The sequence below is a fragment of the Diadema setosum genome, chromosome 16, assembly GCF_964275005.1.
Source record: "Diadema setosum chromosome 16, eeDiaSeto1, whole genome shotgun sequence".
NCBI lineage: Eukaryota > Metazoa > Echinodermata > Echinoidea > Diadematoida > Diadematidae > Diadema > Diadema setosum.
Genome location: NC_092700.1, coordinates 14162390 through 14188393, shown reverse-complemented (window position 1 = coordinate 14188393; position 26004 = coordinate 14162390). Strand labels below are relative to the sequence as shown.

The 26004-nt window shown below is 38.5% G+C and overlaps 2 protein-coding genes across 2 annotated transcripts in view; both read left to right on the top strand.

Moving 5' to 3' along the window:
* LOC140239596 (scavenger receptor cysteine-rich domain superfamily protein-like) overlaps nt 1–1135 on the top strand; it is a 33394-nt gene extending 32259 nt beyond the window's left edge. Inside the window, exons 4-5 of the mRNA XM_072319427.1 lie at nt 54–395; nt 1017–1135. Of these exons, the coding sequence (XP_072175528.1) occupies nt 54–395; nt 1017–1135 (461 nt within the window). The remainder of the gene's footprint in view (nt 1–53; nt 396–1016) is intronic.
* Nucleotides 1136–11141: 10006 nt separating this feature from the next.
* Nucleotides 11142–25451, top strand: LOC140240074 (protein ABHD1-like). Its single transcript, XM_072319883.1, has 9 exons — nt 11142–11258; nt 13083–13249; nt 13855–13964; nt 16256–16362; nt 17119–17231; nt 18223–18399; nt 21306–21354; nt 22336–22501; nt 25230–25451. The coding sequence occupies exons 1-9, from the start codon at nt 11142–11144 to the stop codon at nt 25409–25411; spliced, it is 1188 nt and encodes a 395-aa protein (XP_072175984.1). The 3' UTR covers nt 25412–25451.
* Nucleotides 25452–26004: the final 553 nt, after the last annotated feature.

Below are 26004 nucleotides of genomic sequence, written 5' to 3'. Positions count from 1 at the left end.
TTCAGCCTCTTAAACCTGTCTATTACGTCTTCCTCACCCAACGTCTCGGTCAGGGGTCCGCCTGGTTGGTGCCAACGGCGAGGCCAATGGCCAACAAGGACGCCTCGACGCCTACTTCAATGGAAAATGGGGACCGGTGTGCAAAAGCCCGCGTGGGTCCAGTCAAAACATCGCCGACGTTGTCTGCAACGAACTTGATCCGTGGTACTCTGAGGCATCGACTGTTCCCCTCACAGACGCAGAGAAGGTAACCAGTGAGCAGCCGACTCTGTTCGTCTTGGGGTGCGACAACGGCGAGCAGATGCTCTCTGACTGCAGAATTATCCCCGCTGCTGACGTCGGGGGCTGCGACTCGTCCTATTACATGGGCATCAAGTGCAGTTTGGATGACGTTGGTCAGTGATACGTCGCGTTAGCTTTTAGATAGTAAAACTCTGCCGAGTTTGTTTCTTTTTTTTTTTTTAGTGTCTAACTAGAAACAATCTGTGAATTGCATCGGATTTTTTTTTTACTATTTTTTTTTTTTTACTCTGGACTCCTGAGCAAATCAGCTTCTAACTGTTTCATCTGGAAAGTTTGTCAAAGGCCTGAATTATCGCTCCCCACCCCCCCCCCAAAAAAAAAAAAAATCATTTATAACGTAACGTTTAGTTTTCTGTGGACGCCGAAGCGATCCTCTCGGATGATAGGAGTGCATTTCCCTCCTGATCGACAAGAATTTTAATCAATGTTTCCTATCCATCAAATTTCAGTAGTACTTAAGAGGTGAAAATCTTCGACAGTTTGAAGAAAATTTCATCGCATACACTTACAGATACGGGACATCATAAATTATGATTATAAAGGACGGTGGCAAGTCATGCAGAAAGGAAAAAACACACACACAGTGTAATTTTAGTTAAAACAACCGATTTATAGCCTAATGTCATTTTCATTTCATTTTATTTATTGTTTTTGCATAGTGAAGTATTCAACTATGAATAATATGATTATTCTTCCCCATTCTTCCGTAACAGGCAAACATGGTGGCTATAAACCCCAGAATTGGGACGGGGAAGCTGCCGCGAAGAAAGAGTTGATCAGTCGAGCAGTAGAGCTCCTTCGCCAACTCATGCAACAAAAAATGACAGAGTGATCAACGTTGGATTACCAGCTGACCAGTGACCTGGGCCTATAGGTGGCATCCAGTGCGGGGTAGCATCGTCTCTGGGTTTTCATCTGAAAGGAAGTGACAAAAGTTTCAACACTTAAAAAAAAAAAAAAAAAAAAAAAGCTTTCTCATGTGGTGATCAGCATAATCGAGCTCATTTACCTCTCACATGATTTCTTTTTTCCATATGAAACGAGTTTGCTCGTTTCTTCTAAGAAACAGTGATACCCTCATTATCATATCCTGTTTCCGCAAGAAACAAGTGAAATGATTCAACACTTTCCATGCTTTCTACACAACCTTAGCAAGACTAGATTGTCGAATTGGTTTACGAACCATTGAAATTCACTGTCTATCAATTTCTATGACACAACAAAAGAAATCACAGCCTTTCAGATTTCACTCAATAATAATCACATCATTAATTTTTGATATACTGAGATAAGAGAACTCCTAATAAAGCTAATGAAAGCATGCGATTTAGGGCTAAATGAACCCTTTCCCACTGTCATCGGTAGAGCGGTCCGAAGACAAAAATCAGCCTGGATAGATTTGGTGAATTCATGTCTGCGGGAAAGAGATTGATGTTATTTAAGTCTGGTTTTGTGTATGTAGAACGGTTGCGTGAAATTTTAATAATCAGTGGTTATTGTAGTTGTTTTTTTGCCTTTTAAGAGAAAGTAAAAACGAAATTCTAGTTCCACGTGTGTAGAAAGGTTGCTTGAACTATTGAGTATTAACGGCTACTTTTTTTTTACTTTAGAGAGCAAGTAACAAAAAAAAAATCAGAGTATTTCGTATGTCTAGTTGGCGACTTCTGGTTATAAGCTGTGTGTGAATTAAAAACGCACTGGTTTTTTTTTCGCCATTTTTTTTTTTTCATAATGCACTTGGTGGTAATGTATAATAGTGTTTCTGTTCTTTTAAATCTTGTTCGTTTTTGCAGTATATCCATTTAGGGAGCTAGCTCAATAGTATATCTATGCAGTCAGTCCTACCATTGTGTATAGTGTTTGTTTCTTTGTTGTATCATGTATTTTTTAAATGTACGTTAGAGTCTAAGATTAAAATTCATGCTTTGTAAGGACTTTCCATGATGACATAAGTAACATTCCGCTTTGGAATTACTTTTATTATCATATATGTTTTTGTTCGTTTGTATGTCTGTCTGTCATGCACCGCAATGTGTGATTTTTTCAAAACAAATTTAAAGTGAATGTTAGAATGCAATGAGAGGAAAGAAGAGAAAGAGAGAGAGAGAGAGGGAGAGGGTGGAACAAATTTAGTGAGAGCTTTGCTAAGTTGTGCCACATGTTAATAGTTCCAGAAGTGGGTTCTTTTTGTTCGTCTGCAACAACATGCGACTAACAGAGGGCGCTAGTTCCGACAGCAAAGCAGTGCCGTATGATAGTCCACGCCATGTGAGAAACAGAATGGTACAGGTTTGGGAATCCAAAGTGGCCCGGCCCGGATAGTCGTCACTAGAAATTGATGTCGGACCACAAAATTTTTCTTTTGGTGGCCCAATCTTGCAACTAAAATCCAAAATGAATCTGTATATTTCCTTTTATTTCGGGCCACCAAAATTTCGTATTCAAAGATTTTAGTGGCCCCAACGGGCCATCAGAGAAAAAAAGTGTCGCTATACTACACACACACACACACAAACAAACGAAGAGACCGATGGCACACACTTACCACCACCAACTTGAGTCCACCATCAAGGTGATTTTCACATCATTGACGGATATACCTTGTAGTAATTTTTACCACATAGGCCCTATTTGGTAATCTCATAAACAAAATAATAAATAGATGAATTCCTACATAACAGCCACATGATTTTACAACAATGAGATATCATTGTGCAAGTAGGCCCTATTCTTACAAATTTGCTCTAGCAAGTGCACAGCATGACTAGCGCGACTGCTCAGTTAGCTCGACAGCCTACTGTATACACCTTGATGATCGGTCCTACTAATTGACGCAAACTAATGCAAAGAGTGGGGCAGATACTGTGAAAAAGATGCTCACATCCGGCGGAAAGAATGAAATTTTGCATATAGGGGTATTTTGAGGCGCTGATTTCAAATATTGCCGGATCCAGTGGCGTATCTAGGGAAAACGGCGCCCGGGGCAAGCACGAAAATTGTGCTCCTATAAAAATTTCTGAAAAAGTGTTCAACCCCAACCCCATCCCGGTAGGGACTTTAAACAAAGTCCACATGATGCTTTTTCAAGCACTTAAAAGGGATCTTTTGAGGGTGATTTAAATGTAATGAATTTTGATAGATTTTGGTGAGCGAGCGCAGCGAGCGAGCCGAAAATTTTTGTATTTCAGCTTACAAAACATGGAATTCTTGTCATTTTTTGCTTACCAAATCTTACAATTCTAATCAAGATACATTATAGTGACGGCCTTATAGATAACGATTTATACCAAAAAATTGAGGACTTAAAAAATACTCTAGATTAGTGCGCGCGAGTGAGCTGAAATTTGTATATGTCCTTGTCATCATCACGTACTGTTCTTATCTTTTGTTATATAAATTTTGGCGAGCGAGCTAGCGCAGCGAGCGAGCCGAAAATTTTTGTATTTCAGCTTACAAAACATGGAATTCTTGTCATTTTTTGCTTATTAAATCTCACAATTATAGTGACGACCTTATAGATATCGATTTATACCAACAAACTGAGGACTTAAAAATACTCTAAATTAGTACGAGCAAGTGAGCCGAAATTTGTATATTTCTGCGTCATCATTACGTTTTTTTCTTATCTTTTTATTTTTTTTTGCGCCCCCTCCCCCGTATGTTCGAAACTGTTGGCGTCCTCTTTTGATCCAATCGGCGATCGCTTCAGAACGAATGAAATTGCAGTCGCTGCTCCGTGTAACATTTTTCCCGCTAAATATAAAATGACATGAGTGAGCACAATAGACATTATCATTTTGTCCGCGTCATCGTCACGTTTTGTTCTTATCTTCTTCTCTTTTTCTTATACAAATTTTGGCGAGCGAGCGCAGCGAGCGAGCCGAAAATTTTAGTATTTCAGCTTACAAATCATGAAACTCTTGTCATTTTTTACTTATTAAATCTTACAATTCTAATCAAGATATAGTGACGGCCTTATAGATAACGATTTATACCAACAAACTGAGGACTTGAAAAAATACTCTAAATTAGTACGAGCGAGTGAGCCGAAATTTGTATATTTCCGCGTCATCATTGCGTTTTGTTATTATCTTGTTTGATTCGGGGGTTTTGCGCACACCCCCCCCCCCCCCCCCACCCCCGTATGTTCGAAACTGTTGGCGCCTTCTTTTGATCCAATTGGCGATCGCTTCAGAACGAATGAAATTGCAGCCGCTGCTCCGTGAAACAGTTTGCCTGCCAAATATAAAATGACATGTGCGAACACAATAGACACTGTCATTTTGTCATTATCACGTTTTGTTCTTACCTTCCTGTTTAAATATGTACATTTTGGCGAGCGAGCGCAGCGAGCGAGCCGAAAATATTTGTATTTCAGCCAACAGAACATGGAATTTTTGTGTGAACACAATAAACATTGTCATTTTGTCCGCGTCATCTTCATGTTTTGTTTTTATCTTGTTTGATTTGGTTTTCTGCCTCCCCCCCCCCCCCGCCCCCACCAATCTCCCTCCCCCTTCCGGGCGAGTTCTTTTTTTCTTTTTTCTTTTTTTTTTCGTTCTTCTTCTTCTTTTCTTTTTTTTTTTCTTCTTCTTCGTTTTTTTTTTCTTCTTCTTCTTCGTTTTTTTTCCGTTTTTTTGCGCCCCCAAGGAGTGGCGCCCGGGGCACGTCCCCCCCTTGCCCCCCCCCCCCCCCCTAGATACGCCACTGAATGTATCCCTGCGTATGACCGGGTCGCTGTGTTTTCAACGACACGCATGTCGAATTTCACATATTATTTCTTCGTACATTTTGTTGAAAAGTGAAAATAAAATCTGAATCTAAATTTGAATTGGAATTCGGTGCATGGTATTATTATTATTATCATCATTTTATTGTTATGATGCACGGACATGAGGAAAAGCCCTTTTGGAAGAATCATGTGCTGTCCTGCCCTGGAGTATAAATAAAATTATGAAAAATTAATAAAAATTTATTCTTATCAACCATGGCACTCTTCTTTTTAGTATAAATTATCTTATTTATCAGAATTGTGATCTTTGTCGCCATCACCTTATACATTTTCACATTACTGAGCCCTAAAAACAACGTGTCTTGTTATTGTAAGAAAAATGTCGATTATTCATGCCCTAATAGAAAAATATTCCTGGGTAAAGTGGCCATGTGTTTATAGTGATGTATGTGTGTGTGTGTGTGTGTGTGTGTGTGTGTGTGTGTGTGTGTGTGTGTGTGTGTGTGTGTGTGTGTGAGGGGGGGGTTACAGTTCGTTATTCCGAAGGTTCGTTATTCCGAAGGTTCGTTAATCCGAAGGTTCGTTAATCCGAAAATGTGATAGGGTTGTTAATCCGAATGTTCATTAATCCGAAAATGAACTATAAGGTTCGTTATTCCGAAGGTTCGTTAATCCGAAAATGAAACAAAGCTCGTTATTCCGAAGGTTCGTTACGGACCCTATTTCATTTTCGGATCAACGAACCTTCGGAATAACAAACCCTATTTCATTTTCGGATAAACGAAGGAGCTTTTGTATTCTCAGATGATTTGTTGCACATTTTGACGGAATATTTGCAATTTTTAAATAAAAAAAAAGAGAGGAAATGTACGGATTGCGGGTGGCTAAATTCGTTATTATTCGCTATACAACCTCTTCATCCAAGATCGATATAATATGCGCGTCTTCGTTGTGTAAGAGGTGGACTATGAGCCTACACATGTATGCATTTTCAAGATTAAAATTCAACCATGTGATGCACACCTTTGGTGGAATATTTGAGAATTTTCAATCATTTTTTGCAATCTTCAACATGTTCGCATTGCAGATCATCGTGACAAGGTCTATCAAGAGTGCTAAAAAAAAATAATAAGAATACTCAGTTTGAAAATACAAGGGGGATGATCCTCAGAAAAAAAAAAAAATCCAGGGGACACGTCTCTCCCCCCCCCCCCCCCAGATGTTTTATAAGGCCAAAAGGGCAGGGGCGAAAGAGAGGGAAAGAGAAAGGGAGAGATGGAGAGGGAGGCGTTTCAGTAGCTCGAACTTTGAGGGACTACAGATTCGAAAATAATGGACATTTCTTCATTTTTTTTATCTTTAGGTACAAATGATGCTGCTTCTAAATGGGAATTTGAGGTCTTAAACAAAGCTATACCGCTGTTTGAAGGGGAGGGAGGCAGAATTCACTCCTGTAGGTCACGTACTGACGCTCGCGATAATCCAGCGGTTTGCTTCCTAAAATGGCCGCCGTTGGGCTCCTTGGCGTACTACACCTGTTTGCGTGCAGAATCGCGCGAGTAGACCCTCTTTAATCGTACGCTTTTCGGCCCTGGGTACCGACCGGGTAGTAAAATACTCTTTGGTGCACATCTGACATGTATTAGAATCTACTTGCTGTGCAGCTAGCTGTATGTAGCCCCTGTACGCATATCGAAATTAGGTAAGTTCCACGCCAAGTTCGATTGTTTACTTAGTATTAAACCATGGTGATACAATTACCCTCCGTGATTCCTTACGGATGCTTTCTGCTGCTACTGCTGAGAGGAATTGCAAATTTATCGTGAATGGTATGGATTTTCCGGTCCCACACGTAAGAAATTGTGTTGGCTACCGTCGCATCGCTTTCTCACTCGCCATAAATGGTCCGTGCGGCGTTTTTTTTTTTAAGACGGCACAGATTGGGGCATGGCGCGTGTTAAACCTATGGGAAAAACGTTGGGTTAGGGTTTTTGGTTATGGTTATGGTTATGGTTAGGGTTGGGGTTAGGGTTTGATGCCAATGATGGTTAGGCTTAGGATTAGGATTAGGGTTAGGTTTAGGGATAGGGTCCCCGATAGATTTTTAGTTTCCCCAATCTGTGCCGTCTAAAAAAAAACACGCGGGCCGGATAGACTAATGTCAGTAATGACTCTGTTAACACTTAGAATCTAGTCTAGTCAAAGGAGGCTCCCCCTAGGACACATCTGTTCTGTGTTAATTGCTGTACTGGTTATTTTAAGTAAACACAGCAGCAATACATGCAGGTTGTTTTCTCGGCCTGACTGTTGATTTAAAACTTATAAAAGTTCAACCCCGGTCTATCGATCCTATCCTCACTGACCTCAGCCATAGTCATGTTGTGGTTTAAATTTTAAGTGTGATCTTGTCCTGTCATTCATTCATTCAAACGTATGATACAGTATCATACGTTTGATACCGTTTGCTGACTATTGCTGACTATTGCTAGTCACCGGGGGCAAACCATGAGAGGTCGGCATCATTCGCCCGTTTTCTTGTGAGGGTTGGAATAGGGACCACTTTGCAGGGTTGTTAGCACCCTGCTCTTTTTGCAATGAATGAATGAAGTGGGTTTTTGAGCGTGCATGTGATGTGGCTATTAAACACATAGACACAGGACCTCCATTTAATGTCCTATCTGAGGGGCAGAGTGATTTTGCCTCTTACTAGAGGGGATGGAATGCTTACACACAACATTGCTCAGTGAGACTCGGAACTCGAACCCAGTAATTTTACTCTTGGATGTGAAGTTAGACGTGCTACAGACTGAGCCATATCCCCGCTCTTGCCTCCAAAGTCGCTGACTTACAGGCGCATGCCACACCACCCGGATCTTGTCCGGTGAACTGCATTGTTGATTGTACGACATTATTCTGTATGATACATGATGTCACTACTCCCTCCCATTCCACTATGATGACCAGATGATATTATGTCACTTCACCTCCAGCCAGTCAATGACCCCTACCAATAAGCAATACTCTCCGCCTCCAGTTAGTCATCGACCTTCATCATCCCTCGAGTATACCAACAGCAACACTGCAACAGGATGTTGAAGGTTGTTGTAGCTCCATTCAAGTTTATACTGTACGACCAAGTTTGAGTCCAACCCAAACATCCTGCCCTTACCCCATTGATTACTTAGAATTATTGTTGAATCCAAATCCAAGAATACTATTACCTCCTTTCTAAAACTAGTCACGCCTGTATTTCTTTGACAACCAAAGTTTTGGCCAACTGAACTGAAAAACCTTTCACTGAGAAGACTTCACCCCCATTCACCCATTCAAAGTATGACAACCATTGTGAAAAATTCAATGTATTAAGAGAATTGTACGATTTGGAAAAGACTTGCAATCTGAAGCTTGAAGAGAGAGGAGATCACTCCCAAACACCTCTCGAATGAACTGCTCTCCAAAAATAAGAATTAACTCAAATGTGTGTGGCAAATCATTCATTGAGTGTGCCCCGCGCCTCTATAAAGAAACCGATCTCAACACAGCACTAGAAATCAACACTTCATGACTTGTACTTGTGGTTGTAGATGAATTAATTCTGTTATATCTGAGTTGCACAATAAAGTCATACTACCTTGTACTTCTAGTCTAACTAGGGTTACTAGCCAAACTTAACTTATAGAGACCATTCTTATTATAATGGTGTGTTTAATTTTTTTTTGGAGAGACCTGTACCTATCACATTCACAGTATCTACTTGTCAACAACACGTCATTGTTATTCTGATGTCTTGTGAAATCATTGAAATTCAGTTAGATTTATCTCTTTGTTTATTTGCTACTACTGCAATGTATTTGCAGCAAATTAATTTCGGGGCGGGGGGGGGGGGGGGGAGATTTCATAACTAGGAATCTATTTCTCCAGTTTTTCTTTGTCTCTAGATCATTTGGTAACCTATACATGAGAAAGGTTATTTGTTTGTTTTTACCCTTCATTATTCAAATGGATACTTCAGAGGAGTAGTCTCTGCCAAGTTATCAAAGTAATCCAGGGATCCAAGGGTTTTTACAGAGTGCAAAAGCATTGCTTTGTTTGACCTTATGCCATATGAAGAGGTTGCTTTCATCACCGGTTGATGGCCATGAGAGAGTGAATAAGGAATTTAGAGTCCTGGAGGGCATTTCATGAAGGAACTTGTCGGATAAAATATCTGACAAGTCAATTATATCCGACAAGTTTTGAGAAATTCTTTAGTCTGATTGGCTGATTTCTCTGAACTTGTCGGATACAATTGACTTGTCGGACATTTTATCCGACAAGTTCCTTCATGAAATGCCCCCCTGGTAGCATGATCGTGAATGGGAACAGGGATGAACCTGCTCTTTTTGTTTTTTTCCAGTAAGGTGCTTTTACAATGGAAACCACTTCATGTTGACAAATAGTGAACAAAGAAAGAATAATAGAGGTTTCAGTAAATTTACATGAGATGAGAAAGCTATAGAGCTTCACATTACAAATTACAGAGCTTCACATGTTTTTTTTTTTTTAATGATGTTTCTAGAATAAAGGCAGATGTTATCACCCTACATATGACCTACAATGTGTACACAAAACATTAATCAAATTTATTTTTTAAAGTAAATAGAGAAGAATATTCTTTTGCATCACACCTCTTAAGCATAAATAACTTTGCAAAGATGATTATGAATGGGTAGACTTTCAGTTGCTATTTAAATCATATTGACCAAAACATGATTTTTATAATTTGTCATGACACAATGAGTTGAGGAGAGTTGCAAGGTGACATCACCATACTAATTTTGCATTTATCTGCTGTGCAGCTGATATAACTTTTTTCTTGAAATTATGTTAGACGTCAAATTCCATTGCTTTCTTAGTTCATGTTTAAAATAATTCTATGGAAACTTCCATTCCATCTTGTCTATTAACTAGATTTCACAAAATATGATTTGTCAACTTTAGCATGTGCTGCCCTTTCACTTTAGTAAATGCAGTTGATGTCCAGAGCCTGAGAAAAACTGGTTGCTCAGTTGCTAGGTAGAAATGTGCATTTTTTTAATGGATATTCATTTATCAATATATTAATTTCCATATATATATATAAACACTGTGGCAAGAAAGCTCACTTTTAGGACATCGCTAATCTTCCATAGCATCCATTTGAAAGATTGAAAAAGGTATTATTGGAAGCAAAACTATCCTTTAGATAACAATATGAATGTTCAGTGAATCTTAAAACAAAACAACACTTTCAAAACAGTGAAAGCATTTATGAAGACATAAGACAATTCAACATATCTGATGCCTCTTTTTCAAATTCTCTATCTTCATAAGTTGTAGATTTAACATAGGATCTTCTTGAGCCAATAAATTTCATGAGTTGACCTGCAGTTCCTTCAGGTGAATAATGATGAATTAGCATTTAAAAAGATAGGCCAAATTCCTCTGTATCATTGTGTGTGTTGACCTTATATGTTTACTCAACAATTATATTATAAGCTACTTGGGAAAGAATCTGAATTTGATAGTGATCTCTTTCAACAAGCATCTGTTTTTGTTTTGTTTTTTTATTTTGTTTTTCAAGTACACCTCATCATTGCATGACTGTTGAAAAGTTTGAGAGTGATTTAAAAGAAAGAAAGTCAGAGATGTGAAACAATATATGGGTGGAGTATAAGCAACACCTACCATAACTCTTTTTCTTCACATTTTTTTTTTTTTTTATGTGAACCATTTTAAGTTCTGAATGTGTGTGGGAAAGAACTCATGGAAAGATAAGTGTGTTTGCACAGAGGGAATCAGTGTGTATAAAGTTCAAAGCAAATATTGCAACAGTGGCTGGGATCATATGGCTGACAGCTCTTTTTGTAGTTCTTTCTGTCCTTTGATAACAGCTCAAAGCAAACATGTCCATGACTTTGTTGTGACATTCATAACAGGTATTGTGGTACAAGTGCAAGTCCAGAGATTAATCTTTGTGTGCAGGATGTTTTCAAAGCAATTGCATATTCTCTTTTGCATCATTTGATTGCTTTTGTTCTTCCTTTGTTCTTCTCTCTTTTTATAGACATTGTTTCTTTTGACTGAAATGGAAAGGAACATGGATTCCAGGGATACAGAGGCTGGATCTAATTGGCTGGCATCCACTGTCTGTGTGGGACTGGGAGCAATTTACACTGCATATTACCTCAGATATGTTGTGCAGGTAATATTACATGTATATATGGCTTCTTTTTGTGAAAAGGCATGAATGGGAGGATATGTGTAATATGTTGGTGATGGATGATCTTATTGTTTGAGAGATGAAAGGGAATACATTGTACATACGTTATACATATAATGTAGTGTATACGTATACATACATACTCGTGTGAGTTTTGTGACGTACAAGTAATATGATAATGTGTTTATGAGTGCATTTAATAGCATGGATTTTTTTTTCATGGATTCTTTTATTAATCATCAGCTCTGCTACTTTACACTTTATTTTACTATAAACAGTCATCATAGTTGTTGGCCTGTTTTCGAAGATTTTCACATTGAAATGGAAATGCATCTGTTCAGAACATTGATGTGACCAAAATATTTTATTAGGAAAGGATGTCAATATGGCTAATTATATGTCTCAGCTGGTCAATACATTAATCTGCTTACAAGACTTGAATTGAGGCTGAACTTGTCATTCTGTGTGTTACAAATATATGTTACAGAGCAAAGGGAAAGAATTTGAATGATCATTAAATACCAAGATTTAACATCAGCAGTCCGTAGTATATTTTCATATAACTCTACTGTGTTCATTAGCAACTAAAGGTGACTGAACTAAAGATATCACAATTTACTCTATGTAAGCGCATGTGACATGTCAATCAACATTCACATAAGTCAACAGAGTTTCTCCAGTCCAGCGTACGTCAACCTATTCAAGGTTTACTCTAATTGAATTTCAATGGTGCAATACATTGGTTCAGTGTACAGCAGTGAGGGAATATATTCGTATGTAGTTTCTTCTTGACTAGAAAGCCTGCTGATCTACATGTATGATTATATTGACACATATTGTATATATTGATCACATGAAAGCAAAGTGCCTTTTGTGTGTGTTAGTATGCGTATGTGTTTTTGTGTGTGCATCTGTGTGTGTGCGTGCATGCGTGTGTGTGTGTGTGTGTGTGTGAACAGGGGATTCAGATTATTTGTTACGCATACACTGTACGTAGTATCATACCTGAATATTATCCTGTATCATGAGGGTAATAAACTGACATAACCATGTCTTGCCAGGTTTAACAATGATGCCAATATTGTTATGTACATTGAACATAATGTAATGACTCAAAATATCTATGAAGATAAGAATATGCAAAGTAATTGGTCTAGATATTGTGTTACATGTTATTATTAATTCTCCATGACAACTCTGCACACATTCTGATGAAGGCAGTGAAAAACTGCAGTGGACATTGATCTACAATCAAAAGACAGCAGAAATGAGACAATGTACGGTTTTGGTTATTTAACAGATGCATTTACCCAGCTTCTAGTGCTAACTTTGTGTGTGTGTGTGTGATTACCCAGTTCTGTGATTACCTGTAAGGATATTTATGAATGATAAGATTTCAACTGAAAAAGTGTGACAGATAGGGTTTTATCGATCATATATTAAATGTAATAGTGGTGATAAGCTATTACCTGGATCAAAAAGAAAATTCTTATCCTCTTCAAAGGCAACTAACTTTAAAATGGTTGTTGAATGAATTTCAATACAAATGTGCTTGCTTTGCTATTTGTTAGCCTGCCACCACCCCATGCCAATGGTTTTACCAGAGATGAGTGAATGTTTTATTCTTTTGACTCTGCAATGACAGTAGTGGGCAGTAATGATTTAACAGACTTGACTTGACTTTTGATATTTTAAAGGACAGATGGCTAACATATACATGTACGATGTACGATGTACATATACGATGTACATCTACATAGATAGTGTACATTTTCATCCTCATTGTCTTTTGATGTTTTTCTGCAGAAACCAGTGCTTGCGTGTGGAAACCCCAAATTGAAAAGCTTCTTGACGACACACATTCCACTTCTCTCACATAGCTACTGGCCAACTTTCTGGGCTTTTGACACCCACTTGCAGACAGTCGTCCACAGCTTATTTCAGTATTTTACACCGAAGCACAATTATCGAAGGTTTGTATGATTTGGGAAGAAGCAATGAGTTTTGTCAGCCTTTGTAATGTACTGAATACAATTCTTTGACAGTGTATTATATTACATATCTGAAGTATATGCTTTAAATAGTAGCTTGCACCACATGAATACATTAATTTTTTAGCAAATTTTACATGTGGAAATAAATCTTACTGCTTTTTATCCCTGTTTTCCAATATGTTTGGAAGTTAGGAAACATATTTTTTAACAGTTGATCTACTGCCACTTCCTGGTTTTCGGCACTTGCCTGCTTTACGTTCTCCTGCATTTGTATTTAATAAAAGAAAAGTAAAAAAAAAAAGAAAAATACGAGAAGATTAGAAGTCGAGTCAACCTTTACTCCGACATTCTGACATTGCAACTTTCATACCTCTGCATCAAACTTTGTGTAGGTCAGTCATTCAGGCCTCTGATTGCCAATCCTGGATGCTACTATCGATGCATCATATACCTGTGAGATGTTTTGATACGTGTACATAGAGAATAATTTTCCATAACCAGCAGGATTTGAAATGTATGCGACTTTGAACTGTGTGTCAAGTATGTATCTCTATGCTGATGTACCTGTCATTCATTTAATGCAGTGAAAAGCTGAGCACACCTGACGGGGGTGAAATCATGCTCCACTGGGAGGACAGTGGGGCCAGAGATCGTAGAACCACACCCATCGTCATCATCCTCCCTGGACTCACTGGTTAGTGCCCATTTTTACTTGGTACACATTCCCTCATAACAGACTCTAGGTATGTTGCCAGCTTGCTGTGTTTGCCTATACTGAGGGTTTCCAATGAAATAAGCAAGACATCAGTAGCAATGGCTACTGTTGATTAAACATGCAATGGTATTATGTAATTTGTTACTGTTTATCATCTTGATGAAAGACCCGGTAATACATTTTCCAGAGGGCACTCTGTGCGGTTGTATAATAATGATATCTATTTAGTGTTTTGTCAGTCAGGTAATATAAACAATCAGATGGTTATTTTTGTGTTAAAATTGACACTTCAGCCTGTACATGTGCAAATTTTAGGAAGTGATTCATTCTTATTATTGTTGAGCCCACCGGAGATGGGGGGAGACTAAGGAATCGCCTGCGGCGTCCGTCCGTCCGTCGTCCGTCCGTGATGCTACAACGTATAATATCTCTCTACTGAGGACTTCAATTTCAATCAGACTTGGAGGGAAGAGTGGTTATACAAAGTTACACATTTTACCAAACATGGAGGTCACCTCAAGGTCAAAGGTCACAGGCAGGGGTCAATGAGCTTTAGGGCCCAATGTTAAAGGAGACCGGATGATTTTCAGATTTTTACATTTGAACCACTATAAATTAGTTATACTGAGGACAGAGTTTCAGAATTTAGGATAATTTGGATGAAAAATAAGAATATTTTCGAAATTTATAACAAATTGCAGTGAACAAGGATGATGACATTAGAATGCACGAATTGGGGCTCAAGGAAGCAGAACAAAAGAAGAAGGCATGCATAGATTATACACAGGTGAACTCGCAAGCAAGCCGTATTGTTATGGAATTACACTGCTACATTTCTGGAATATGTGAACCTCCTATGTCATCATCCTTGTTCAGTGTAATTTGTTTAAGGTTTTTCAAAGTATTGTTTTTCTGCTCAAGAACCAAAATAAATTCCACAAATCTATGCATGAAGCTGTTGATTTATGTACTACATGATGTGAAATTATGAAAATCGCCTGGAATGTCCCTTTAAGTTTTTACGGCGCGTTTCGATTATGCCTCATAACTTTTGATTGGTATCTCTGTTTGTGACCAAACTTGGATGGTAGGTGTCCCCTGGGGAGTTGAAGTACACCACAAGGTCAAAGGTCACAGACAGGGGTCAATGAACTTTTAGGGCCCAATGTTAAGTTTTTACGGCGCGTTTCGATTATGGCTCCTAACTTTAGATCCATATGTCTGTTTGTGTCCAAACTTGGCTGGTAAATGTACCTTGGGGAGTTGAAGGTCACCACAAGGTCAAAGGTCGTAGGCGGGGTCAATGAACTTCCAGGAGTTAGAAAAACATTAATTTCTTCCACGCAAATGGGCGAGACACATCTTGGCACTTGCCTTGTTTTTCATCGAGTCAGTGGTATCTTTGTGTGTGTGATTATCATGAAGATCAGGGACTGTGATGGTTTTACTAATAAGGCATTTTCACATCAGCCTGATGTTTCGAAATAGCGTGCTATTTTCTGACTTGGGAAATTAACCCGATCACAAAATAGGGCGCTATTTGATAATGTGAATACAAATTAGCGCGCTAATTGATCGAGAAAATTTCTCGATTCCAACTCGGGAAATTTCCGAAATAGTAGGATAATTAATGTGAACTAGCGCGCTATTTGATAATGTTCAGGCTGATGTGAATAGGAAATTAAATAGTGCGCTAATTCGCAATCGTGAAAAATGTCTCGAGCTTGGATTTTTATCAGGCTGATGTGAAAACGCCTATAGACTCCTCTGGCACTTAATCAACTTTTATCTGTTGTACTTCATTATAATGACAGTGTAATGTATCATATGTGTTGTTACAAGGAATTAGATTCACGTCTACCACAATATTAACTATGCAGCTGACAGCCTAATTTTATTCAATTCCTGCTTTTCCTCTATGACATACAGAAATGCATCATCTAGTAGATTGGTCAATGTCTTTGGAACATTGCAACTGATTGACAAACTACCCTACATGGATGTAAATAGGCATCAAATTAATTAGTGTTTAGTAGTAGCCATGATGAAAAAATCATGGACATGCATACTTGCGCAGGATTCAAATTTACAACCTCCTGATCACTGAACAGCCGTCTTATCACTAGACCACTGAGCTCCCCCCCCCCCCCCCCCCCCAACAGCCAGTGCTGGTTCTACGTTGTAATTCTTAGAACTTTTCATCTTTGTGACATGCTTCATTGAGTAATGCCAAACAGTATCATAAAAGACTATATTTTTCCTGATTACAGGTGACAGCCACAGCATCTATGTGAAGCACATGGTGGATGACATCATGAAAGTGGGATTTCGACCTGTTGTTTTCAACCAGAGGGGCTTCGGTGGTGCAGAGCTCAAGGTCAGAATTTATAACAAAACAGAGAAAAAAAAGACATTGCTGTGAATAAGTGAGCCATGTTGATCACTCCAAAAAGAAAACAAAAAACAGAAACAAGAACACAATATTGACAAGTGCATGTGTGCCTCTGTGACTAACTAGGATTGGTGATAGAGCAGTTTGTTTTACCAACCTTGCTGGATGCGCCATTCTGTTACCAGTTCTGGTCCTTTACTGGAGTGAGGTGTTTAGGTTCCTGTATAGTTTCCAGTCCGTTTGCCCTCTTTAGTTGCTCTCCTGTATTTTCGGTCTGTCTGCTAGGCTAGGTAATTGTGGATAGGTAAAGTACATCGACCACCCCCACCTTGGAAAAGACAGGAGTCTATTCAACCTGATAGAAGGGATCCTTTTATGCTTTTAAGTTGCTCTTAGATACACAGCATCAAGCATGGTTTAAAGGAAGTCAAAATGTATACTGTAAGAGTATTGAGATCTGGCTGATGGACATATGGACCTTGTAAGCAACAGAGTCTGTCAAACCCTGAACTAAAAGTGTGTGGTATAAAGCCATTTTTAATGCCACCTTCATCGGTCATGCTAATACAGGCATCACTGAGAGTGTGATACATTTCTGTGTCAGGGAGTGTCTGTGTATCTGTCAACATCTCATCATAGTCTTCATATCTCTGTCAAGAACCTTAGGGTTCAAAGGTACATATGCAAAGTTTCCAGCTTCTCTATGTAGTAAAATAGTGTCTTCTCAATTTGCTTGTCAAGACACCAAGGACATTCTGTGCAGGGAGAACGGATGATATCCATTTTGTCCTGAGTCATATACACCAGTCCTACCCGGAAGCTAAACTGCTGGCTGCTGGTGCTTCCATTGGAGGGTGAGTTCTGGTACCTGCCTTGTCTTGTTAACAAGCTCCTTCTCAGAGGATGCTATTCTGGTTACAAGAAAAGAATTTGCAATGTGTTGCATAATCACATTGACATGTTGGTGATATGCTTATACTTGTATGTTAACCATATTATTTTCAGCTTGTACAATTGTAGGGCAGCAGTGATTTGCTGTTGCAGAGACCAGCCAGAGTGCTTGGAAATACAATGACAGTAGATTAATGAGGTCATTTCAAATATTAGGATTATCAAGATGAAATGCATGTAGCCCCTTGTGTGATGTGCATGTTACCCAAAGCCAGAATGCCACCTGCAAGCAAACTTCAAATAATGAAAACTGGGAGGATTTGCAAAGCAACTAACAGATCAAATTAGCTCCTGTATATAATTATCTTGGTTCATCAACCAAGTATTGAGTGTGGTGAAGTGAGTATGGTTTCAATGATAGTGATCATACTGATGCTGGAATGAAAATCAAAAATGCTATTAGTAATTTTGTTTTATTGTAATTTTCATTTAGACTGATCACAATTAGTACAAGTAGTAAAAGTAGTAGTAGTAGTAGTAGTAGTAGTAGTAGTAGTAGTAGTAGTAGTAGTAGTAGTAGTAGTAGTAATAGTAGTAGTAGTGATGGTACTAATAGTAGAAGTAGTAGTAAAAGTAGTAGTAGTAGTAGTAGTAGTAGTAGTAGTAGTAGTAGTAGTAGTAATAGTAGTAGTAGTGATGGTACTAATAGTAGAAATAGTAGTAGAAGTAGTGGTAATGGTGGTGGTAGTAGTAGTAGTAGTAGTAGTAGTGATGGTACTAATAGTAGAAATAGTAGTAGAAGTAGTGGTAGTGGTGGTGGTGGTAGTAGTAGTAGTAGTAGTAGTAGTAGTAGTAGTTGTGGTAGTAATAGTAGTATTAGTGATAATACATTTTAGTAGTAGGAAGAAGAGGGATAAGTTCTACAGTAACACTACCATCACCATTCCTACACAGGATCATGTTGCTGAACTACCTGGCTGAATATGGTAGTGACTGTGTGCCCTTGTCTGGAGCCATGATGGTCTCAGTGGCCTGGGACCTTGTGGAGTCCTGCAAGTCCCTTGAGCAGCCAGTCAATAGCTTCCTCTACAACAGAACACTCACCAGCATGCTTATCCGTCTCGTTAAGACGTAAGTGATGAAAAACGTGTACTGTGTTCGCCAAACATTTTGCAAGGCTTTTATCCTCGTGAATTTTGCAAGTCAAGTGTTATTTGCAAATCTAAAATGACACAACAATATTCACTCCAATTCCGACATACATGTAAATGGATGAGCACACATGCACATATCTCTGTTCGGTACTGTACTCCATGATCACAAATTTAAACACCCTTGAAATTGTCAGGAAGTCCTGATTCGCAAACAATTAGACTTGCTAAATATATGGCATCTACAGTATATCAACTCTCCAGAGGGCACATGTAGGTCAGAGAAAAAGTGATTACCCACATAAAAAAAGATTATGTTATGCTAGAAGAAGCATATTGACACACAAAGATTCATCATGTACTCATTACAACACAAATTTAGAATTCTACTGCAGCTGCTACTCCAGCTTGTACAATCAATATCCAGGTCTGTTGGAGATCAGGAAGCTCCTAACCCATTTTCTTTACAGAAAGTAATGTGGACACAAGTGTCTACGTTTTTGTGGCCGAAATTCATGTTTATTTGTGTTATGCTGACCAGAAAAATGGCATAAATCAAAATACATGTATTTGAGTTTCTTTTATCAACATTTGTGACCCGCGACAGCGGTTTCAGGCAAAAGTCGCACGAGCAAATTTCCTCCTAGGCCAGATACAAAGATTTTGACCGATATTTTTGTCGATTTTAGTTTTTTGCAGAAATAGAATCTTTATTATCTTTTCTACATCTACACTAATTTTCATGGCATAAGACTAAGGTTTTCCTATCAAAAATGGAATTTTAAACACCCTATGTTGCATTGCACTCATTAGTTTCAATCTTCTTTTGAACGCTGCGCCAATGTGCCCAGTGTTGCTACGGCACGGCGTCTCGCATGCGATTGGCTAGTGCGTCTCACACATTTATATAGTTCGGCATTCGGAAAGACATCTCACAGCGTTTTGGGAATGTTTCGTCCACGCGTGCATGCTCCATTGTTGTTGCTGCAATACGCTCGCTGTGTATTATGTGCTCTTCGTTTGGCTTTCTATCCACGCGAGCTTATAGAGCACAATGTTCAACAACAGGAAGTGATAAAACAAAAAGTGAACAGCAGCGGTAACTTCCAACGTGAAAACATACACATGGGGAACATGGTTTGAACGCATCAGAGTCGCAAATCGCCACACAATGACAAATCGTGCAACATGCGATAGGAAACTAACCTGATGTCAAATGCGGCAAAATGACATAATCGTGTCAAAGAAAACTTAGTAAATATATGACTAAGTTGACTCAAAGGACAGGCAAGGAACGGTCATTTGATGACCGATATTCAAATACCAAACGTCAGGACTGCACCAATAAACAATAGCCGTGTTTGTTTTTATCTTTTTTTTATATGATAATTTTAAAACGCCACAGCACAATGCAACAAATGCTTTAAATTTTTTTTTTTTTTTTGCCTACAAAAGGGTCCTCAGTTATGAAAAAACAAACTAACAAATCAAACACAAGAAAAACGCAATGTGTAAAGATGTGGATATGAATGCGCCACCCGTTCCTGTTACGTAGGTGTACACACGAGCATGGCGTGTGGATGCTATAGGGTATAAGGTAAATGCGTGCACCATACACACGTACACCAGTGTAGTGCAGTTATCATATCCGCCATCTTGAAAGATGTACTGGTAAACAAACCTGAGCGAAAGGCATTGTGTATTTCGGCCCCATGTGCTGAATTCCGAACAATGCCCGGGAAATTTGACTCTCTCAGTGAGCTTAATCTTGATTGGCACCATTGTACGGATGGGTGATTCTCACCTCGCATCGCCGTTCAGGTATTAATGTCTTTGAGAAAGAGGTGAATCTTCAAAGCCCATTTTTCTCGCAATTTTGTCAGGCTAACAAATTAAAAAGTGCATTGTATTTCGCCTTATATGCCCACTTATGGTGATGGAGAATACCAGTGTTTTATATCAATGCAAAGCTTAGGAAATGGGCAATCTGATTCAATGAAAAAAACTAATTTTCAAAATTCCTGACTTTTGCCTGAAACCGTTGTCACCGGTCACATTTGTTCTATATCAAAACTGTATTTATTTTTGGCCAAGTTACTTTTTCTAACATAGAAGTGCAGCTGATTTGCTCTAAAATTTGTATGAAGATGTACGTGGAAATCAGGTGCTCTTAAAGTGTATAACAATAGTGTCTGCAAGCCCATCCATGCACGGTTTATTCATAATCTCCAGTCAGATCAATATTTCCCATTGTTCGATGGCACATGCAGTTGATTGCGAAAAGGGGATAAATGCTTGACTGCTTTCGAACAGATGTATTGCCAACCTGTCCATTCTGTGTTGACGGGTAAAAAGAATCTTATTTGGAGGCCTTGATTATTCTCAGATTCTTCCGTAGGGAATGGGTTGATATATCAAATTAACCTGTTGCTTTGTGGGACTGTACCATTATAGGTGATTGGCAGTGTTAAAGTGAATTGTTTCGTAGATATTCCTCATTTTTGTTCATTATGTCCACATTGCATGTTACTCTTCACGCTCATCTTTAAAGTGTACAGTGGACTCCGGATATAACGAAGTCCTCATGACCGGCAGTATTCTTTCGTTATATTGAAATTTTGTTATAACTCAACAAATAGACAATATGAAAAACAGATCGGATAATGTTGCAGCCTGAATTTTTGCTTCGTTGTAGCCAGAATTCCGTTATAACGTATAATGGGAGTGCACTGTAGGATGTCATTGACATCAACCTGTCTTACACAATCTCACGTCTCTCATCTTAAGACCAGGAGTCTGCCACAGATATCAATGAGAATGATTACCTTGTATGCCAAAGCAAATCATTGTTTTAATAATGTTAAGTGTTCATTTGATTTATTTTAGGAAAGGAGTTGCCTTCAGAGAACACTATGACATCAACTCTGTGTCCAAGGTAAGACTCAAAGACAAGAGATTCATATTTGCCATACACACTTCTTATCTGTGATGTTGGCAAGACTTAGTGATCTGGGTTACTGTGGAAGCAGTGTAAAATGGCATGTACAGATTCTGCATTATAAGCTCTCTTCAAGCTACTGCCAGGCTTGTAATCATACTTTCAAAATCACTGTTGCACAATGGCAGATGATGTATTTTCAGCGCATATGTTTGCCCAGAAATGGACCCAACCCTCTACATGCAATCTAACATTAATCTTTGACATGCACATTGTTTCTTCCTGTTGAAGGACAAGTTCACCTTTAAATGTACATGTGGATTGTGAATGACAATCCATTCAGAAGTAATGAATTTTTAAAGTTCCTGCGCAGTCACTGGTGGATGAGTAGACTACTACAGTTAATGATGTTACATGTGTTGATTGACAAAAGGGTAATATTAGAGAATTCCACAAATATTCTTTTTTTTTCTCTCTCAATGCACACATTCCCTTGTCTTGCTACTGACGTATGTTAAGGGTAATTATATTCTCCCTGCCTTCTGAGAGAGGCAAGTCAAGTGCTCTTTTGTTATGAGAGAAAAGTTAAAATGTGCTGCATATTCTATTTATTTCCTTGATATCATTCTATGCATGTAACATCACAAACTGTAGTATTTTAACAGTTGAATGGCTTGTCCAATTTTCCTCAAACTCTCATTGATGTGTTCTGCTAATATTGCTGCTTCTCTCAATCCACATTTATATTAAGGTAAACTTGTCCTTCAAGCATAATCCAATAAGAATTTACACATGTTATATTTAGGAAAGAGAGCATGTAAAGGAAAGAAAATTTACAGAAAACAAAGTTCTTTCCCTTTCTCCTTTTGGGGAGAATGTATAATTCATTGCCGGAATATTGATACAAAAAGTCACAAATGTATATTCCAAGGGTGTACATGAATGCCTCCCCGTGATCCTTTGCTTTGTTGTTTCCAGTCTCGAACCTTGCGAGAATTTGACTCCCAGCTGACCGTGAAACTGTTTGGTTATCGAGATGTCCAACACTATTACACCAGCTCCAGTCCAAAGGGCAAACTGGGCAAGATTCTGGTGCCTACACTGTGCCTCAATGCAGCTGATGATGCTTTCTCACCACTCTACAGTAAGCCACAGTGTAGAATTAAGCATTAAGCTGATATCCAAACATATTGCAACTGCATCTTTATACTGATTTTAGCTGGTGTTGTGATCATTGCATAGGCAGTGAGCTGTTATATTTAACCCTAAAAAGACTGGGGGGTGGGTGGCTTTTTGGGCCCCCCCTCTACATTTTTCGCGATAAATCTGGAACGTAAAGATCTTGCGCCGCGACGTTTTATGACTCTTTTCTTTTAAGTCTTGCGCAACTTTTGAGACCAAATTCGCAACGCCCGGGTTTGCGGTTCTGAAGTTAGGCAATATTTTGTAAGTGCATGTCAGACCCGAAATTGCTCAAAAACGTGATTTCATATACAAATCCAATGCAAATTCTGTTTCTGACCAAAATTCATAAATGTATCATTATTTTTACTTTAACTGATAAAAGGAATTAATTTCATGTTCTTTATGATCGAAATAGTGTCGCCGATGATTTCCATCGAAAAAAACAATAAAAAACAAAAAGTCAAAAACAATGAAATGCATTCATAAGCAATTCTAAAAAACAATGAAATACATAAGAAAAAACATTTTGATACTGCCGTTTTTTAATGTACATTCAATAAGAATCCTACACAGAGTACCACCTAAACCAAAAATTAGCACTTTTGGACCTTAAATTAAAGATTTACAGTCATTTTTGTCCCTGCCGAACGAGTTCGAGCAGGGGACTATGAAACGGGCTCCGTACGTGTGTGTGTCCGTGTGTCCGTCCGTCCGTCCGTCCGTCCGTCCGTCCGTGTGTCCGTGTGTGATCAAAATGTTCAAAATGCTACTCCTTCGCCATTTCTAACCCGATTTTGATTCTGTTTGCTTTAAATGATAGCACTACATGGGAGCTTTGAAACTTCTATACAGAATTTCAGTTGTGACCTTTGACCTTGACCTTTGACCTATATTGTACATTTTGCTTCAAAATGCTACTCCTTCGCCATTTCTAACCCGATTTTGATTCCGTTTGCTTTATATGATGGCACTAGGTGAGGGCTTCAAAATTTCTACACAGAATTTTGACCTTTGACTTCTTTGACCTTTGACCTTGATTTTTGACCTATATTGTACATTGCCTACAAAATGCTACTCCTTCGCCATTTGTAACCCGATTACAATTCCGCTTGCTTTAAGTGATGGCACTAGGTGAGGGCTTCAAAACTTCTACACAGAATTTTGACCTTTGACTTCTTTGACGTTTGACCTTGATTTTTGACCTGTATTGTACATTTTCCTACCAAATGCTACTCCTTCACCATTTCTAACCCGATTTCGATTCCGTTTGCTTTATGTGATGGCACTAGGTGAGGGCTTCAAAACTTCTACACAGAATTTTGACCTTTGACTTCTTTGACCTTTGACCTTGATTTTTTTTACCTATATTGTACATTGGCTACAAAATGCTACTCCTTCGCCATTTCTAAAACGATTTCGATTCCGTTTGCTTTATGTGATGGCACTAGGTGAGGGCTTCAAAACTTCTACATAGAATTTTGACCTTTGACTTCTTTGACCTTTGACCTTCATCTTTTTACCTATATTGTACATTTTGCTACTAAATGCTACTTCCGGCGGGGACATATATTACGCATGGCGTAATTTCTACTTTTCCTTGTTTTTTTAATCATGCATGAATTAGCATGATTAATTTATTAAAAATAATTTTGAATATTTGTGAAATAATTACCTATTCAGTTTGTAGATTACCTTGTGGGTGACGCGCGTGCCAATTTTCCTTGCGATCACGCGGTCAACGGCCAAGATCTTGGGGGGCCCAATGAGCCCCCCCCAGTCCTACGAGGCATCAAAATAGCCCAGTCTTTTTAGGGTTAAGCCAATATGTGTATATGCAGGAGGATGTACAACAGACAGAAAGTAGACAGGTAGATAGAAGGACATAGTGATCAAAAGTTAGATAAGAAGGCTTAAAGGTACAAATATAGATTATATTATACAAGTATTATATATTATACAAATATGGATTAATAAGATTGATAGATAGATAGATAGATAGATAGATAGATAGATAGATAGATAGATAGATACACTGTAGATACATTGCAGATAGATAGATGAATGGATGGATAAAGAAGATGAGTAGAAATAGAACAAAACAGAAAGGTCACTGCAGAACACACCACAGCATCAATCTGGGCATGAGTCATGAAGAGTCGGGACATGGCTTACTGCACTGATTACCTTGACCTAATCTCAGAATGCATCAGACATGGCATCAGACATCAGTCCAGAGATGGACAGAACTCATGTTATCAGGATTGGGATGTGTGGGTATCCTCTATATCTCTTCAATCCTGCCATAGGTATGCAGATATACATTTGAGCCCATTATATTTTCTATCCTGATATTTCTAAATGTCATGAAGATCATGATTAAATGTACTTACATATCCAAGAGCAACTAGCTGAAATCGCAGCTCAATCTGAAGAATAGGACAATCTTCATAAAGGCATGACTAGAAAGAGAAGACTTTACATTTAACCAGAAGATTTGATTCATCCATGATATAGAGTTTGCTTAATCTGGAAAAGTCAAAATTTGACACATACTAGAGGAAACTGTATACTAATTCCTCTACATAACACATCCCACATCCTTTATTCTAAAATGTGTGGATACCTTTGAGGTTTGCTCTGAAGGAATGTTCCTGTGCATTAAATTTACACTGATTATCACTCTACAGCAATCCCCCTCGAGGAGGCCAAGCAGTCCAAAAATGTTGCCATCGTTGTGACAGCACGGGGTGGCCATGTTGGATTCATGGAAGGCTTCCTACCCCATGGAGGCAAGACATACATGAGTAAACTCTTCTCACAGTACGTCACTGCCATCTTCAAGGAGGGACAAGAACTTCTTGCCCATTGATGATAGCTGTCAGCGTGAATAGAAGGCTTACTGGCAACACATAGATATTCACATTCTCCCAATTTATGCTTGATATCTACAGGTGGTAGATGTTTGTGATTGGTGTGATTTTATAGCTCTCAGGTGATATTGCTGTCCCTAATACAGGAAGAATGGGAGTTGTAGGTGGAGTTGGTCACAGATGGTAAGGATGTTTGATTGGCAATCTCCTCATATTGTCATTTGTGTTTATATGAATTGATAGATATCAACATGCATTACTGAGATGAAGTTTAAAAAAAGTGCTGGAATGTATATCTGCCTTCAGTGACAAGTTTGCACAGTAACTGTTTTGAATTACATGTACCTCTACAGAACACACTTACTTCTTGTCCTAGGTAGAATGATGCCTTTGTGAGCAGTGGAAGTCTAAGTAGTAATTGGCCATACTCTGGTTGAACTGCATATATCAAATTCTGATTTTTTTTTTATTCTTTTTTTTTTTTTTTTTTTTTGGGGGGGGGGGGGTAATGTTATTCAAAAGATTATGTTTAATGCAATCATGGTGATGGATAAAGACTTTTAATAACAGTAATCTGGCGAAACTGCATATT